General features: G+C 35.5%; 1 protein-coding gene across 9 annotated transcripts in view; it reads left to right on the top strand.

The window, feature by feature from the left end:
- Positions 1–18,485, top strand: part of PRPF40A (pre-mRNA processing factor 40 homolog A) — a 66,569-nt gene extending 48,084 nt beyond the window's left edge. For 5 of the 9 annotated variants that reach the window (XM_032755695.2, XM_032755691.2, XM_032755699.2 and 2 more), the window contains 12 exons: positions 33–183; positions 1,141–1,274; positions 6,129–6,243; positions 6,414–6,505; positions 6,610–6,726; positions 7,217–7,354; positions 7,687–7,782; positions 11,002–11,088; positions 11,169–11,265; positions 11,349–11,410; positions 12,335–12,460; positions 13,840–18,485. In XM_032755695.2, the coding sequence (XP_032611586.1) occupies positions 33–183; positions 1,141–1,274; positions 6,129–6,243; positions 6,414–6,505; positions 6,610–6,726; positions 7,217–7,354; positions 7,687–7,782; positions 11,002–11,088; positions 11,169–11,265; positions 11,349–11,410; positions 12,335–12,460; positions 13,840–13,932 (1,308 nt within the window). In that variant the 3' untranslated portion in view covers positions 13,933–18,485. Of the gene's footprint in view, positions 1–32; positions 184–1,140; positions 1,275–6,128; positions 6,244–6,401; positions 6,506–6,609; positions 6,727–7,216; positions 7,355–7,686; positions 7,783–11,001; positions 11,089–11,168; positions 11,266–11,348; positions 11,411–12,334; positions 12,461–13,839 lie in introns of all 9 variants that reach the window. The other 4 variants (XM_032755693.2, XM_032755690.2, XM_032755698.2 and 1 more) reach the window with 1 other exon arrangement.
- The last annotated feature ends 522 nt before the right edge of the window (positions 18,486–19,007 follow it).

Raw genomic sequence — 19,007 nt, forward strand, 5'->3', positions numbered from 1 at the left:
CTTTGAAACACATATTCATACCTTTGCTATAGGAACAAGCAAAGCAGTTGCGAAAGAGAAATTGGGAAGCCTTAAAAAACATACTTGACAACATGGCTAATGTAACATACTCTACCACTTGGTCTGAAGCCCAGCAGTATCTGATGGATAATCCAACTTTTGCAGAAGATGAGGAGTTACAAAGTAAGAATAATGGCTAAGTAAGAGAAATAGTTTTAAACAGCGTCCTCCAGCAGCAAGGAATTATTTTCACTTTTTATGTGAGATAACTAACTGAATTTTATGCAGTTGTTTATTTCTGAAAAAGTGTTTTATTTATTTCCAAATAGGATACTTCTTTCTGATTGAGTCTGTGATTCATGACAAAACATTTTTTCAAATTTAAAGTAGTTTTATCAGGCAATCCTTGAAATATTTTAATTATAGGTCAAATTTGAAATTATGCTTAGCCATTTGTATGTAACCTGGTAAGAACTAAATGAATTACCGCATTTTACTCATGTTGTTTTCTTGAGGTAATAACATTATAGATTTATAAAAAGAGAAAAGTGTATTAGAATTATCTTACATTAGGCTTCCCTAAGTACTCTTTCTGAGTTAACCAATTGCTTTTTAAATTATAGCTTTATCAGCTACCCCTCTAAAAGTCATGCTTCAGTAGATTTTTTTTATAGGGTGTACAGTTCTATACTTTGAAAAGCTCCTGGAATAATTTGATATTGCAAACATTTTATCATAACACTTTTATTTTCATTAGTTTTGCCATATGCACATCCTTTGTTTTATCCTATGACATGTTTCAGAATGTCTTTTATTGAGTTCTTTGTGAAATTTTCCTTAAAACTTTAATATGCAGATGATCACAAATCATATATGAATTTGAATACAAGTTTGTTTGTTTGTTTGTTTAGAGACGGGGTCTTGCTGTGTTGCCCAGGCTAGTCTTGAACTCCTGGGCTCAAGCAATCCTCCCACCTCAGCCTTCCAAAGTGTTGAGATTACAGGCATGAGCCACCGCACCCTAGCCTAACTACAAGTAGTTTTGACAGGTGATTTTGAAATTTTGGGGGAGCTAATGCAAATAAACTACTTTACTTGTTGACATTTGACACTCTAAATTTTAACTGGCAAATACTTTAGATATGGACAAAGAAGATGCATTAATTTGCTTTGAAGAACACATTCGGGCTTTAGAAAAGGAGGAAGAAGAAGAAAAACAGAAGAGTTTGCTGAGAGAAAGGAGACGACAGCGAAAAAATAGGGAATCTTTCCAGGTAAAAGAAAAAGCTCTCTTTTCTAACTTCGTTTTATATTATACTTACTGAACTTTAACAGTGATACAGAGAGTTTTGAGACAACTGTTCCCAGATCGTAGACTTAGGCTTTGTGAGGACTCATACACATTTAACTCTTTAAGTTCTACAGATGAACATTGATAAATGAGGTTTCGGTTGAGAAAAACAACAGGAGAGATGACTGGAAACAAGATATGTGTGGTGAGTCAGTAGTAGATGATATTTAGTCTCTGGAGGACAAAGGGACTGCTAGGGTATAGTTGGGGATGGGCCATAATTTCTTAAACACTAAAAAAAGGACCTGGGATTGCATGGTTTTTAGCTAGTAGTTCATTTTCATCTTCAAGTATCATTTTTATTTTCAGTGATAGAAAATATGGAGCAATGAATTTTTTGCATTTCATATCTCACCCATTTCAATAATTATAATAGCTAATATTCTTTGATTGCTTACTGTCAATACAATTTACATTTGTAATCTCAATTTTTATGACAGTCTTGCCTTATAAGGGTACTTACTGTTTTTGTTATATAAGTTTATATAACTAAGGAAATGGAGAGGTGAAGTGACTTGCCCAAATTCAACAGCTGCTGAATAGTGAAGCCAGAATTTGAATCCATGCAGTTTTGACTACAGGGTCTCTTCCATTAACCATTGTATTAGGATAAATGCTAGGTTACAATGACTTAAATAAGTTTTTTCTTGAAGTAACAGTCTTTTTGGTCTAGGGCAGGGCATATTGCCATCCCTTAAGGCGGTGGTTCTCAAAATTCAGTGTGTATCAGAATGAAGTGGAGGACGTTTTAAAAATTTCTTCTGGCCAGGCACGGTGGCTTATGCCCATAATCCCAGCACTTTGAGAGGCTGAGGCTGGCAATTGCTTGAGTCCAGAAGTTCAAGACCAGCCTGGGTAACATGATGAAACCCGGTCCCTACTAAAAATACAAAAAAATAATAATAATAATTAGCCAGGTGTGGTGGTGCACGCCTGTAGTCCCAGCTACTCAGGAGGCTGAGGTGGGAGAACCTGAGCCCAGGAGGTCAAGGCTGCAGTGAGCTGCAATGGCGCCACTGCACTCTAGACTGTGCGAAAGAGTGAGATCCTGTCTCCAAAAAAAAAAAATTGTTCACACTATGCCAAAGGTTACTGTCTTAAACGTCACAGCCAGTAGAATGATTTCAGTCCTTATTCAATGAAAACTTAACATTTACTACTCTTGATAGGTTCCTTTATCTTAGTGACTTCCTAGACTTGATCATGTTCTACAATGGTTAAAAACACAAATTGTTTAGCCCTACCTGAAGAATTTGAATTAGTAAGTCTAGAGTGGAGTCTGAAAATTTACATTTCTAAATTTCCAGGTGATATCGATACTGTTGGACCATACTTTGAGAACCAGTGCCCTAGCATGTTAACCTTCTCTGCAGAGTTAGGGGTATGCTGCCCCCATTTCACATTTTAACTTGGAAAAAGTCGAAAGAACAGTTCTTTTTAAAGCTAATGATGTAGAAGTTCTGCTCACCTCCTTCATTTGGATTCAGTTGCTGAGAATTTAGTCACATGGCCACAACTAGCTACACAAAGGAGGCTAGAAAACTTAGCTTTTAGCTAAGCAGCCATGTGCCCAGGAAGAAGGGGAGGACAGATTCTTAGGAGGGCTATTATACACTCTTCCACAACTTAAGCTTTAATGTCTCTGATGAAGGTTTTGCAGTGGTTTAAAATAAGGAGACATATATGAAAAAATAATAATACAGTGAAAATAAGGTCTGGGTCATAGAAAATATGAGAATATAATGTAAACAATACTGAAGATGGAGACCGTGAGGCAAAATTTTGATGTAAAGGCTGTTACGGTTCCTTAAATAAGCCTAAATGTGGCTTTGAATCAGATTGCTATGTGTCTGGCATAGTTTCTGATTACTACTAATATATTTGGTGTTAAGGTATTAATATTCTTTCAGATATTCAGCCTGGTAATTTTCCTGTTCTGCTACTTGAAAAGATTTCTTTAGGACTTTAGTGAAATAAAAGAGAAGATTGGCATTAGACAATAAAAGATCATTAATGGAGAGCTTCTCAGTAATTACGGTTATGATGATGACTATCTTTTTATTTAGTGTTCATTTGCTAATCAGAAAATTCATCACGTCTATGACAAACTATGGTCTTGTTTTTCTTCTGTCTTAAAACTGGTATTTGAAGTCAATGTTGTCTGGAAAGGATTGATCTTAGGCTTTCAAGGAGAACCAGAGGAATGTATAGTGTCTCAGAAGCCAAGAGTTTGGAATTTTAAGATAGATCATGATCCCCAGATGCACAGAATCAGTATCACCTGGGAAATTATGAAAATGCATATTCTCAAACTCCACGTCAGACTTACAGAATCAGATTCTGGAAATGGGACCTAACAATATGATTTTTTTAAGCAGTCTTTCAAATGAGTCTTTGAGAAACCCCTGAGGTAAAGGAATCCACCTAAAGTAACATGTTAAGAAATTTTTATGGAATGAGGACTGAAAGAATACTGTTAAGAGTGGCATTTAAGGTGTTAAGAGTGGCGTTTAAAGTGTTTAGTGACCATTGGCATGGTAGGGAAAGTTAAAGGTCTGCCAAATAGTTGAAAGATATTCAATAAGGTGAAATTCAAATAAGCTTGCGGTTAAGAGAAAGGCTTTTCTTGAGTAAAAGAAAACCAGTTAAGGAAGAATTGAAAAATAAGGGTGATTCTCATTAAACGAAATCTCGGAAAGTCTGGAATTCAAGCATATATATGAATACAGTTACATTGAGAACAGTATATAAGAACAAAAAGAAGGATGAAGATGGAGAAAAATTAATACTGATTTGGATCTAAGACAGTGGTGCTCAACCAGGAAAGATTTTGTGATTGTCACTATTTGTGGGGAACATGCTACTGGTATCTAGTGTGTAGAGGCAAGAGATGCTGCTAAACATCCTGCAATGTAGTACAGGGCTCAAACATACCCTGCCCTCAACCAAGAGAAAGAAAGAAAAAAGAATTACGTCATCCAAGATGTCATTAGTGCCACGAGAAGAAGAAACATCAAGCTCAGCCATCTTTGAAGCAACTTGCTTTCCATAATGTAAAAGTCAAGGCTTTTTCACCCCTAAAATGGGGCAAGTAAAATAGAAGAGAATAAGAACCATACAGTTTTGTCAGAATGGTTTTCAAACCTGAATTCACATCGGTCATCTTCTAATATTCCAAATATCTGGATATTAATTCATATTGCTTTAAAAAAAATACTCCTCAGGTGATTCTTTCAGGTTAGGGATCCACTATTGAAATAATTTCAGTCTCACACTTTGACTTTATCAGACAGATCTCACCACTCTGGAAGTGTAAGAAACACTAGCAAAACAGGTATGATAGAGTGAGGTAAGTTCTAAGGTACTAGAGCATCACTGAAGATGGTTTCCAAACTAGAGACTCAGAAGAGGGAGCAAGTGACGAAGCTGGTGAGCACAAGAGTGGTTAAGACAAAGTTCTATTTATGTTGAAGTGTAAGGGTAGTTGACAAAAGGGTAGATACAGACAGGGTTTGAGAAAAGAATTTCAGAGTTGCAAGGGAGTATGGACATAAATCTTGTTTGAAGAGGAGTGAGTGGAGTTGTAAGTGCCTGATGTTACTTTAGGACAGCTCTATCCAATAAAAATGTGAATGCCACAAATGCAATTTTAATTTCTTATTTATTTTAGTAATTTAACCCAATATAACCAGATATTATTTTAACACGTAATCAATATTTTAGAAATTGCTAATATTTGTGGTATTAAATCTTCAAGATCATTGTGTGTTTTATACTTAACAGCACATCACAACTCAGGCTAGCTACATTTCGTGTACCCAGAAGCTACGTTTGGTCAGTGGCTACCTTATTGAACAGTGCAGGTATAGGAACTGTGGGAACACAATATAAGGTTACAGTTTCTTTTAGGCACATTTGTGTATAGCAGCGGTCCCAACCTTTTTGGCACCAGGGACCAGTTTAGTGGAAGACAGTTTTTCCTAGTAGGGTGGGGTGGGGACTTGGTATCATCAGGCATTAGATTCTCATAAGGACCACACAACCTAGATTCCTGGCATGCTCAGTTCACAATATGGTTCGCAGTCCTGTGAGAATCTGATGCCGCCACTGATCTGACAGGAGGTGAGCTCGGGCAGTAATGCCTGTTCCACCACTCACTTCTTGCTGTGTGGCTTGGTTCCGGTTCTGTGGCCGGGGGTTGGGATCCCCTGGTGTATAGGATTAAACTCCCTAAGGATTGGGTTGGAAGCAGGAAGTGTGGAAATTGAAACTAGACATGGGTTTGAATCCTAGGTCTCCAAACTACTTTGGGAAAATTACACATCCTCCTCTTAAGGCCCCTTGTTTTTAAAAGTAAATAAAAATACCTAGAACACATTAGGCACTATTTTTAAAAACAGAAAGTATACATTTAAGGAAACATGCATATACATTCTTTAGCCTCATCATTTGAGGTAGATATCCAGTAATTCAAGTTAACTTTTACCTTTTTTTTTTTAAAGCTAAAAATTAGGTTCTATCTTAAAGTGTAGGAAATAGAACCTTAGGAAGATAATGTGCTGTTTCAAAAGTTACTTTCTCTAAAGGACAAAATATTTTTTTGCCTAAAGGCAATTGTTACTTTGCCCAAATAGCAAATATTCTTTGTACCCAAACAGGTTTGGGATAACATTGGTAGAAGAGTTTTAACTATGTCAAAGTTTTTGTGTGTTTTCATGTTAGACTCTTATTTCTCATGTACTCGAGATGACTTTTCAAATACAATTTTTCTCCCTAGATATTTTTAGATGAATTACATGAACATGGACAACTACATTCTATGTCATCTTGGATGGAATTGTATCCAACTATTAGTTCTGATATTAGATTCACTAATATGCTTGGTCAGCCTGGTAAGATTATTTTCCTTCCTAATTTACCATTATGGTGGTAGTTGGAATGGGCCAAATGCAAAGGTGATTGTGTTGGGGGAAAGGGTGCTTTATTTTTGTTTTTTAAACAACAAAGTAATTGCAGCTCTTTGGTTAGAGCTAGCTTTTGACTTCTTTAGTTTTTTCATTAGGATCAACTGCACTTGATCTTTTCAAGTTTTATGTTGAGGATCTTAAAGCACGTTATCATGATGAGAAGAAGATAATAAAAGACATTCTAAAGGTAAATAACTATATTCTTACCTTTTAACCAATAGTATATCTTAAAAGTTAGTACTGTATTCCTTTGATTTATGCATTATTAATGTTAAGATTTCTTTTTTTTAGGATAAAGGATTTGTAGTTGAAGTAAATACTACTTTTGAAGATTTTGTGGCAATAATCAGTTCAACTAAAAGATCAACTACATTAGATGCTGGAAACATCAAATTGGCTTTCAATAGTGTAAGTTATTTTTTCTGTTGTAAATAACTAGTTTAATAGTATAGTTTTTAATTTATTCAGATAAAAGCAGCTAAGTTGCAGAGTACTGGAATAAGGGAATATGAATAGAATTTTACAGAGTAGTAGCCAGTCTTTCAGGTAAGGTAAAACAAAAAACTATATTTAGATGATGGATTGATATTAAACTTCCTTTGCTCAAATTAACTGGTATTATACATAAAATGGCCATTATAAACCAGGCATTGGGCCACACATAAAGTACACTAACGATAGCTGATGAGCTAAAAAAAAAAAATTGCAAAAAAACCTTATAATGTTTTAAGAAAGTATACAAATTTGTGTTGAGCCACATTCAAAGCCGTCCTGGGCCACATGTGGGCAAGTTGGGCAAGCTCATTTTAAACAATGCGTGATTCCTAAATTAACAATAAATTATTTCAGCTAATAGTTATGGTACTATTATAACTGATTAAATATGATTTTCTAATAGTTACTAGAAAAGGCAGAAGCCCGTGAACGTGAAAGAGAAAAAGAAGAGGCTCGGAAGATGAAACGAAAAGAATCTGCATTTAAGAGTATGTTAAAACAAGCTGCTCCTCCGATAGAATTGGATGCTGTCTGGGAAGATGTATGTATACCTGTTATTTTTTTCTAATGGAATTCTTTTCTTTACAATTGAGAAATTTAAAATATTTTTATTTTTCACTTTATAGCCACAAAAATAAGCTAAATTTATTTGTAGAATATATTAAATATATTTAGAATGTAATAAAAGCATTAAATCATCCGTGACTGCGTTTAGGAATATTTGTAAAGAATGGTTTGGACTTTTGAAGGGAGGAAATAATGGACTTTAACGGGACTGATTCATCGCAGTTTTCACTTGCTGTTATGATTTATTTTAGATGTATTGTACTTTTCTTGGTATTCATATATTTATTTTGTATCTGAATTCTTCAGATCCGTGAGAGATTTGTAAAAGAGCCAGCATTTGAGGACATAACTCTAGAATCTGAAAGAAAACGAATATTTAAAGATTTTATGCATGTGCTTGAGGTAATTTTAGAATTCTCATATACAAAATATATAAAATATAAACAAATTGAAGAACTTAGAATGATGAAAGTACGTTACTTAATATTCACTGCTTTTATATCTGGACGGTTAGATAATTTTTTTTTCCTATAAAAACTGCTTTTAAGTGAAAGAAACTGTAAGTTTCCATGGGAATATAAAGATTTGTATGTGAAAACTGTTTTGTATTTTTAGAAAGTTTTAGAAATTGAGCAGTTTGGCAGCCACATGGATTGATTGACTAATAAAGAAAACTTAAAATTTTTCTTGTAAAGCAGATAGAAAACAGCTTTTAGGCACATTTGAGGTATTATACCACATTAGAAAAGAAAGTTTCTGGAAAATAATGGAATAAATGGTAAGTTTTTGCTAAAATAAGCAATGAAACAATAACATCTCAGGTCACTTTAATAGGCAAGCTTCACTGGGCACGGTGGCTCACGCCTGTAAAACAAGCACTTTGGGAGGCTGAGTTGTGTGCTGATCACCTGCAGGAGTTTGAAACCAGTCTGGCCAACATGGCGAAATCCTGTCTCTACTAAAAATACAAAAAAAAATATCAGGGAGTGGTGGCGGGCGCCTATAATCCGAGCCACTCAGGAGGGTGAGGCAAGAGAATTGCTTGAACCCAGGAGGCGGAGGTTGCAGTGAGCCAAGATCATGCCACTGCACTCCAGCCTGGGCAACAGAGCAGGACTCCTTCTCAATAAAAAAAAAAAAAAAAAGTATTTTGATGACAGTTTCAGTTAGGCCCTTGTAAGTATGCTGAATTGACCAATAATTATTGAATATTAGTATTTGATGCCTATGTTCTAATTGCTTTATGTATATTATATTTATGAACTTAATCCTTTCAATAAGCCTATGAAGTTAATAGGTGAACAAACTAAGGCAGAGAGAAGTGACTTACAGGGTTGGAAGCCGGGCATGTTGACCTTGGTCAGTGCTTTTAACAAGTATGCCATGCTGTCAGTTTTAGAGTAGCTAATACTTTATAAGCTAAAAACTAGTATGTGCTTAATATTATAGTGTTGCATTGTAAATGGGCACAGAAGGTTACTAAATTGACTATTTCCTATTTCTTGATTTATTGTTCTTGATTAATGTAATGTTAACCACAGTTTTTTCTGTAACATGTACTCATATAGGCCCTATATTGTTTCACAGCTGCCTCTAGATGTGGTCCTGTTGGCTTTTTTTTTTTTTTTTTTTTTTTTTTAAGCAGGGTCTCTGTCATCCATCCACTGCTAGGCCAGAGTGCAGCGGTGCAGTTATGGCTCACTGCAACCTTGAACTGTTGGGTTCAAACGATCCTCCTGAGTAGCTGGAACGGCAGGCACGTGCCATCACACTTGGCTTTTTGTGGGGTTTTTTTGGTTTTTGTTTTCATAAAGATGGGATCTTGCTATGTTGGGCAGGCTGACCTCAAGCAAGTCTCCTGCCTTGGCCTCCTGAAGTACTGTGATTATAGGTGTGAGCAACCATGCTGGGCCTCTAGATCTTTTCTGTGCCAAATGTAGTGCAGAACAGAAGCATCTGCATTACCTAGGAGCTTCTTAGGAGTGCAGAACCTTAGGCCCCATGGGGCAGAAATCCTGCATCTGACTCTTCATTTTAATCAGATTCCCAAGCATTAAAATATACATTTAATTTTGAGAAGCTCTGCTCTAGATAGTGACTTACCTATTTTCCCCCAGTTCAAGAGTCTCCAGATTCTTTCATGATCTATACTTGGGGGTAAAGTAGTTAGGTGGTAAATGGAGTAAAAATGGTACCATAGGGAAGGGCTGAACACATTCAGATTTTGGGGCCTTAATAATCTGAGGCTTGAGGTATTAAAGAAAGGTAGGTTACCATTCAGTGAGATCAAAAGGAGAATAGTCCATTCTGAGATCCAGATTTTCCATTTCCACTTCTGTAACTGAGGTAGAATTTACTCTCAAAGCCACAGAAATGCTCAGGGGCAAGGAGCTTGTACTGTAGTACCCCCCATCACTGCTAACCTAGTAATTGTTTTAATAAGTAGAAATCCACAAAGACAACATATGGATGTCTAACGATGTCTTGTTTGAGGAGGAAGGAAATGGCTCCTTGGGGGAGATGAAAGAGGGGTAGCAGATTTTGCATTTATTCTGACATCAACCTTATATATCTCAATTCAAGGATGGCTGTCAGGTTGTTCTTTATCTTAGTGCTTGGCCTAACTTGCTGACCAAAGCCAGATTGATCACAAAAGCCATGCCTGAGTGTCATTGTATTTCACTGTCATTAAAAGCAGATGTGACTGCATATTACACTTTTCTTCTAAACCACACCATTCTCATTCTTAAAAAATACTTTTTCAGGCTGGGCACAGTGGCTCACGCCTGTAATCCCAGCATTTTGGGAGGCCAAGGTGGGCGGATCACAAGGTCAGGAGATCGACACCATCCTGGCTAACATGGTGTAACCCTGTCTCTACTAAAAATACAAAAAATTAGCCAGGCGTGGTGTCAGGCGCCTGTAGTCCCAGCTACTTAGGAGGCTGAGGCAGGGGAATGGCGTGAACCCGGGAGGCGGAGCTTGCAGTGAGCTTAGGTCACGCCACTGCACTCCAGCCTGGGCGACAGAGCGAGACTCCGTCTCAAAAAAAAAAAAAAAAAACTTTTTCAGCTGGGTGCAGTGGCTCATGGCTGTAATCCCAGCACTTTGGGAGGCCGAGGCAGGTGGATCACCTGAGGTCAGGGGTTTGAGACCAGCCTGGCCAACATGGTGAAACCCTGTCTCTACCAAAAATACAAAAGTTAGCTGGTCATGGTGGTGCGCACCTATGATCCCAGCTACTCGGGAGGCTGAGGCAGGAGAATTGCTTGAACCTGGGAAACGGAGGTTGCATTGAGCCAAAATCGCACCACTGCACTCCATTCAGGGGGAAAAAAAAATTCTTCAACTAAAAAAAAAAAAAAAAAAAAAAAAACAAACCCTACTTTTTCTACTAATTTAACACTGTTTTGTTTAGATGTCTAAATGAGTGGGTATAGGATGGGCAAGAAGAAAAAGAAAAAAAAATTAAGTGACAATTCTTCACAGTTTCAAGGGATTACATTTCTATATATTGTAGAGTTTTACTCTAAGAACTTACTTCCATAGCTTTTTAAAGATTCTTTACAGTCTGTCCACAGTAAGTGTAAATTCTTGAAATTTTTTTTTTTGTCCCCATAGCATGAATGTCAGCATCATCATTCAAAGAACAAGAAACATTCTAAGAAATCTAAAAAACATCATAGGAAACGTTCCCGCTCTCGATCGGTAAGGGAATTTATTATATGGTGCCATGAGTGTATTAAAGTGTTAGCATTATTATGAATGAAATTATTTGTGTTTTTTAGGGGTCAGATTCCGATGATGATGATAGCCATTCAAAGAAAAAAAGACAACGATCAGAGTCTCGTTCTGCTTCAGAACATTCTTCTAGTGCAGAGTCTGGTGAGCGTTTCTGTTTATTTGATTAAATCATTGACACTGATAAGCTCAAATTCTGACACTTTTTATCCTTTTATGCTACTCAGAGAGAAGTTATAAAAAGTCAAAAAAGCATAAGAAGAAAAGTAAGAAGAGGAGACATAAATCTGTAAGCAAGCTTCTAATTTTTACATTTCACCTAGGCTTTTGCCCTTAACTTCCTCAGAGATCATAGAACCTTTTTCTATCTAGTTCTCTGCAGCCCAGGACAGTTCAGGTGGGCACATAAACTTAGAGTTTCGTTGTTGCTCTTCACGTTAATCTTCCATTAAAATCATTTGATGAGCTTTGAAAAAATACACACACCAGTGTTAGGATCCCCATCCTGGTCTTTAAAATTAATCTTCTAGAAAAGAGACTCGTGCGTGCATGTGCCTCTGTGTATGTATGTATATTTGTGTGTATGTGTAGATTGCAGCTGTTGTTGAGAACCACAAGTTTAAATGTTAAAACAACCACTCTACTCTTGTAGTTCTTAATCTTAGGTGTACAGTAGGATCCACCTAAGGAGTTTTTTCAAAGTCTGAAGGCCTGGGTATCACCACAAACCTGTTGAATTACATTTTTTTTATTTGAATTTGTGCATATCTAATGAAGAACCATTTAAGCACTAACGTTAAATTTTAAATAATTCCCACTCAGCAATTTCAAGAAAATAATTTTATTAATACAGCTGTCTGCCTTACGTGTTAAAGCTAACAGCAGTACGCTATGTACATATATAAACCAGTATTATATTGAGTTGGTGAGAAATGTAATATCTGTCTGTATTTACGTAATAGATATTACACATATTATGTGGTAGTAAGTCTCATGAGTGGTATTTTATTCTTCAGAATATTATCCTTCCCAAGGGAAAGCTGTCCCCATGAATCTTGGGTAAATTTTACTAAATCCTTGAGGTTAACAATTCACCTTTTATTTCATCTCTCTAAGAACACATAACCTGTTACACATAGATGTTCTTAAATATTACCTATGTAAGAATGGTATCTTCATCAAAATGCTAACCTCTTATTTTCTATTCATGCAGGACTCTCCAGAATCCGATGCTGAGCGAGAGAAGGATAAAAAAGAAAAAGAAAGTGAAAAAGACAGAACTAGACAAAGATCAGAATCAAAACACAAATCGCCTAAGAAAAAGACTGGAAAGGATTCTGTAAGTATTTAGAATTGTTTCATGCCTGTATTTTCAAAATGCAAAAATGGATTCTGTGGTTAAACCATGATGGTGTTGAAAGAATAGACTTTTTTCCAGGTGTGCTACCATTGAAGAAAACAGTGAAAATTCAGTTAAGTACATTTCACACAGTATCATAGTTTTTGGTCATGAATGATCCTAGATTTTATTCTCCTAAATTTGATATTTTTTAAATACAGCATTTCATAACTATAGCCTTAACTCACTAAGAAAGGATATGGTCACTAAGAAGTGCCACTGGACATTTTTTACCTAATTTTCAAAATTTTTTTTTTAAGTGAGAAACTAAATCTGGGATTCTACAGATGTCTACAGTTGTCACTGTTATTAAATCCTTTGTTTCAAAAGGTAGCAATTCCAGTAACTTTTAGAAATACTGATTTGGGGTGGACGAAGGGCAAATAAATAGGAGAGGAAAATATAAGCCAAAGTTAGTATTTCAATAACAGATACATAATTAGTCCTTTTCAAATATATGTATATATGAATGACAGAGCCTAATAATAATGCAAATGCTGTGGGTTTAGCAAGGGTAAATGCCTATGAATCATCACTGGAGAGCATAAACTATGTAGGTAAAACCCTATTAGGGATCTCTGGGTATTCTGATTCGTTGGTATAGGGTGGGTTTTTTTTTTAGAGCTGAAACTTGTGAGTCTGAGTCACATCGTAAGTGAAGAGTGAATGCTTCCTTTGTACTTTTTAGCAGCTTATGGTGGGTTAAATGAAATCCCTGGAGTGAATGAAAGAGGACGATATGTGAACTATCCACTTTTCAAAGGTTGTGTCTTACAGCGCAATATTATTTTTGTTTGTTCAGCCTAAATCTTGTCCTGCTCATAAGTCTTGTGTATTTATTTGGCACAGGAGTCCATAAGCTTAAAGCATACTACTTCTGTTTCTGTGAAGTATTCTGCTATGCCAGCCTGGCCAACATGGCGAAACCCCATCTCTACTAAAAATACAAAAATGAGCCGGGCTTGGTGGCAGGTGCCTGTAATCCCAGCTACTCAGGAGACTGAGGCAGGAGAATTGCTTGAACCCGGGAGGCAGAGGTTGCAGTGAGCCGAGATCGTGCCACTGCACTCCAGCCTGGGTGACAAGAACAAGACTCCGTCTCAAAAAAAAAAATTAGCAAGGAATATATTATCTAGGAAGTGAATACCTGGCTTCCATTAAATGGAAATATTGCTTCATATTCACACAGTCTTTAAACCCTGTGAAATGTGTTTCTTTGGAAGAGAGTTTATATAAATACTGGATTCTTTTTTCAAAGGCTCAACCCTTAAACCTCTGAGTACTGATGTCAACTATAATTGTAATCAATGTCTTTTCAGGGTAATTGGGATACTTCTGGCAGTGAACTGAGTGAAGGGGAATTGGAAAAGCGCAGAAGAACCCTTTTGGAGCAACTGGATGATGATCAATAAATTATACCAAATATATGTTTACAGTATGATTTAAAGTCTGATTCAGACCAGGGACTCTATTTTAAGTTCAACTGAAGTAACACTGGGTTTTAATTATATCACAGGAAAAAAAGTGCATTTAAGTATTGTTATTGTGGACTTTATAAAAGCAAAGGAAATTGAAAATAACTTTTGATTCTGTATCAAGAATCATATTTTCATACAGTCATAACTGTCTTTCTGTGACCCTTTCACGGGGCACTGTAGGATGGATTAAAGGTGGCAATTTACTGATAACTGCAGATGTCTCTACTTTGTTCTAAAATCTGAGTCATGAGGTGATTTGATTTACTTTATAGAAGCTGGATTTTGAAGATATAATGAAAAATTTTTTGATAATACAGTAGTACAAAAAAAGCACCAGCAACTGATAAAAACTGCTTTTTTGTGCACTACCCAACTGGTTAAAGCCAATGTGATCTTTTATGGTGAAACTCCTAAGAAATAGGTGGTTTTGCTGGAAACTTGGTAGACCCTTAATTATAGTGGTGCTAATGAGCACTACTGTAATATGAAGCCACCATTATTTTTTATCAAACATCTGAATACATTTTACAAAGGCTATTGTGAGGGCATTATTTTGAGCATCTATTTTGAGGTGATGTTTAAAAAAACTTTAACATCAAATCAAATTGTAAATTAATTTAAATATATTGCCTTAAGGACCTACTAAAGAATGTGCCACCAGACTTTAAGTGATAGTTGCAATATCCTTGTCTAAAAAAAAAAAAAAAGCTGACTTAAACATTTTCTTTAACAGTTGTCTTTTTTTTCTAAATTCAGTCTTTCTCTTGCTTTTTTTTCCCCGTTATTGAGGAAGTATTTTGCCTTCCCTACTCACTGAGAAGTATTGACTTCGTGGTACACATTCTAAAGCATTTCTGATTTGAATATTTTTGTACATTTTTATCAATTATTAAACCTTCTCTTCTAGTGTGTACTAGTATTTATTTCTACTTAAACTGCTCAGCTCTAAAGAAATTGTATGATCGTTTTAAAGGTACTAAATCCCTGAAATTTTGCTTCATCTTACCCATACTGCTAGTTTACTTTCCTTTTTTAATATTTAAGAATATTATAAATCAGTGCATTTGAGGTCCCTAGATTTGTTTTTCACCTATGAATTTTTTTACAGACTATTTTAGAGAGGCTGTGGTTTGAAGACAGAATACTCTTTACATGCTAACTTTGGAAGGTTGGTAATGTAATTTATACTATTTTCCTTCAGTGCAGGAGATTTTTTAAGTAAATAAGTAAATTTTAGCACCTATTCTTTGGTATTATCTGTGTTATTCTTTTAATGTGTACACTTGAAGAGATCCTATTTCAAGTTGGGATTTAGAAGAACAAAAAGTTTTTTTCTTACCCATCCTATTGAGTTTTGAAAGTGGGCCTGACCAGAATGTTTCTTTCCCATTTTGCCCCGTTTGAATTAAATATGTCTACTCTTTAAAGGCTGAAGGGGTGGGTGAGGGGATTGTTTCTCATTTTGTCTCCCAAGTCATTTTTCTGCTGTGAAATACGACCAGGCTTGTAGGAAGACTCATCTTGGAGAAAATGTGAAGTAATCAAATTGCTTGAGATTAGTCTCCTATTGTATATTAGAGCCAAAACACATAATAACTTTGGCAACAGGGAGTTGTCTAGACTCAATTTTCAGAGGTCCCATTGTAGTGAGTTAATATTGCTAATCATGTCAGTCACTTGACATGGAAGTCAGTGGCAAATCTTTAAAGTATGCATTTGATGTTGGCAAATATATACTAGTGGTGTTTCACAAAAGAATCTTAGAATCTGTAAAAAACATTAATTACTTCCATGAATTTCTAAAGTACAACTTTAAAGTTTTGATTTTTCTATTTAAATAAAAAGCTATTGATGTGTTTTAGCATGTCCTCAAAATAGATTCCTGTATTTCTTACAGATAATCTTACTATAACCGCAAATCCCTACAACACAATATAAAGTTTCCCTGTAGTTCACTCATGAAAATTATTTAACTTAAAAACAACCATAGTAGTAAACCAATTGCAATTCAAAATGCAACATACTTGCCATAAAATTGTAATTTTAAGTGACTGTGATCCTTTGTCTACCTTTCAGGATCCCATCAAATGGGATTTAGTTGCCAGAAAGATACTTGACAGTCTGAAGGCACAGGTGATAAGATTTTGTTCTCTGTGAATATTTTTTAACTAATAGGTTATGTTTTTAAATCTTCAATTTGGTAAAAACTGAAACATCTTGGAATATTGGTTCTATTAGAGTTAAATATGTTAAAACAGGAAAGTGTGTTTATTTTCAGATAAGGGGAATTTATACTTTTCATTAAAGCCTCGGAGTCTTAGGAAAATGTTGAGGGTTTGTCTTCCCTCAGTGTCATTAATACTAATGAACTATTAGATCAAATTCACTTATACATTTAATATCATAGTTACTCAAAATCAGGACTTTAAATATTTTTTCTCCCAGTTCATATTTCTTTGTGCGAAAATTGAATTTGTATGAAAAGTTAGATAATTAAGCTAATCAAGTATTAAGTATACACTCTTCCTAAGTGAATTTAAATAATGTAATGCTTTTAAATAAAAGCAGTGGTCCCACCACATTTTTTTCAACATAGTAGCTGGCATTTTGTTATTAGCCAGAGTAGCTTCAGCATGTAAGTTATTGATGTTTTCCAACTTCAAAAGTGCATTTTATGCCTCCCAGTAAATTTGATAATGATTTGTCACAGCTTTGTCTTCTTTTGATTTTTGCTTATGGGCCTCACTTCGTACAACTATAACATGAAAAAGGATTGTCCTAAAGTAAGGGAATCAGTTAATGGTAGGATGAAGAAACTGTAAAAACTAGAAAAAAATCTGTGTGCGTTTTTCTGGAAAGTTTTCAGTTTCAAACTGTGTAATTCAGTTTTCATTCAATTATATAATTTGGTTTTATGCTTTAAAAAACATTTGTCTAAGTGTTCCCGGTTTTCTTCTGGTCTTAGAGTCAGCTGAGTGCTGGCTATGCAGCCACTCTTATTTTTGCATCCAGAAAGGAGTAACCCCTTTATATGAAGATTTTTTTTTTTTTTTAAGCTTAGATGCTATGTAAGAGAAAACTATTTGTAATCACATAGTACCCAGGGAGGAGTGATGAATGCTTTTTTTAAAAAGGATATTTAAGTATATTATGTAATTTAAATATAAATTATAAAACTAAAAAACTTCAGCTTTTAAAACTGTTTCTAAACAAAATGAAGCAAAGTACATTAATTCCTTCTATCTTAAATCAGACTTTTTATTTTCTCTTGGGTATGTATTTCTGTCAGTGTTAGGTAGATTTTAATTCAACCATCCTACATTCTCTACATAAAATTACACTCATTTTACATGAAAGCAAAATAATGTTACTTTCATGGAACTGTGTTCTAACAGGCTTATAATCTCATTCTGTGCTTCTGGTAATGGCGTATACCAGTCTGATGATTCTTACCATCCTTATTCTTACATTACTCTTCCAATTGTTTCGACTTAACTGGTGGTCATTAAGTTCCTCAGTGGCAGGGATTTATCTGGTTCATATACTGTTATATATCCTTGTGGAATAGGACAGTGCCTGGCATATAATAGGCACTTTTGGAATGAATGTAAAATACTAGTTGAAATATGTATTCATCTGGCATCCATGGTACCCATCATCTGTATTAAAGGGCTTAAAAAAGCATCATTGCAATAAACCATACTAACCCACCACTAAAGTCACAGTCATAATTGAAGTGCACCCAAAATAAAGTCTAGTGACTGTACCTTAGCTTTTACTTCAGACATGTCCAAAACTTGTGAGAACATACAATTTAAAGTTGAAAACTAATCATTTTGGGCTATTTTTGAATAGGGCTGAAACATGGTGACATGTCAGGCACTCAGTTTTTTGGAGCTGTCTTAAAGGTGAGGTGGAAAGTGAGAGATGATTTTGCTGTAATTACCCACACATTCTCCCTAACCCTCCATTTTAAGACACTTAGCTATAATAGCTTAAGACTATCAAAACTGCTTTTGTGATTCTCAGTAGGATCTAGTTCAAAGCCATCTCAGTGCTAGTGATTGGTAATTGTTAATTTGATGGTAATTACCCTACTTGTAAAGCTGACATTCATACTGGCTAATCCTCCCTGCCCCTAGTCATGGACAATGAAACAGTGAGTGGCTGGTGAATTAGATCAGATTCAAACTAAGCCATTCCTTGATGCTGTTCTTCACTACTGTTCCTTAGGGTATCTAAATGTGTTATTTATAAACATTTTTGGGGGCTCCTGCCTGCAAACTTCAGTAGGTGTTGGTCTTCCCCACCTCTACAACTGAGCCAAGGACTTGTTCTGAAAGGTGAGTAATAAGGGAACAAGGTTTCTATTTTCTGTGTTTGTAATTACCAGATTTTCACCTCTGTTTATATATTCTGATGTAAAGGAACCTCATAGTTATATAAAATTAGACCTTTTGTAAATAAATATAATTTATTAGAAAAAATGGTATCTTTTACTAAATTGGATTTGTGTCAGTTTTTTCCTTTAAGCACCACTCAGGCAGCAAGCCCTATGCTGTGAGTTGCTGGAGGCCCACGTTATGTTTTCTCAGTGTAATACCTCTTTTTCTTGATAAAAAGACTTAAAAAAAAAAAAAAACCCCATCACTTATTTCATGTACATGTTTGTTTCTTGCTTCAAATTTTTCTTGGGCATAGATGGGCTATTAGTTTAAAAAGAAATGGAAAACAAATCCTTTTGATGAAATCTGATAAATTCATCTTTGGAGACATTTCTGATAAAAATTAGGAAATACATTAGGGCTAAGAAGAGTTTTATCAAACATTAAAATAGGTATGTGTGGCTGGGCACAATGGTTTGTGCCTGTAATCCCAACACTTGGGGAGGACGAGGCAGGCAGATCACTTGAGCTCAGGAATTTGAGACTAGCCTGGGCAACACGGCAAAACTGTTTTCTAGAAAAATTAGCCAGGTGTGGTTGTGCGTGTCTATAGTCCCAGCTACT

Source organism: Hylobates moloch, unplaced genomic scaffold (assembly GCF_009828535.3).
Source record: "Hylobates moloch isolate HMO894 unplaced genomic scaffold, HMol_V3 SCAFFOLD_1, whole genome shotgun sequence".
NCBI lineage: Eukaryota > Metazoa > Chordata > Mammalia > Primates > Hylobatidae > Hylobates > Hylobates moloch.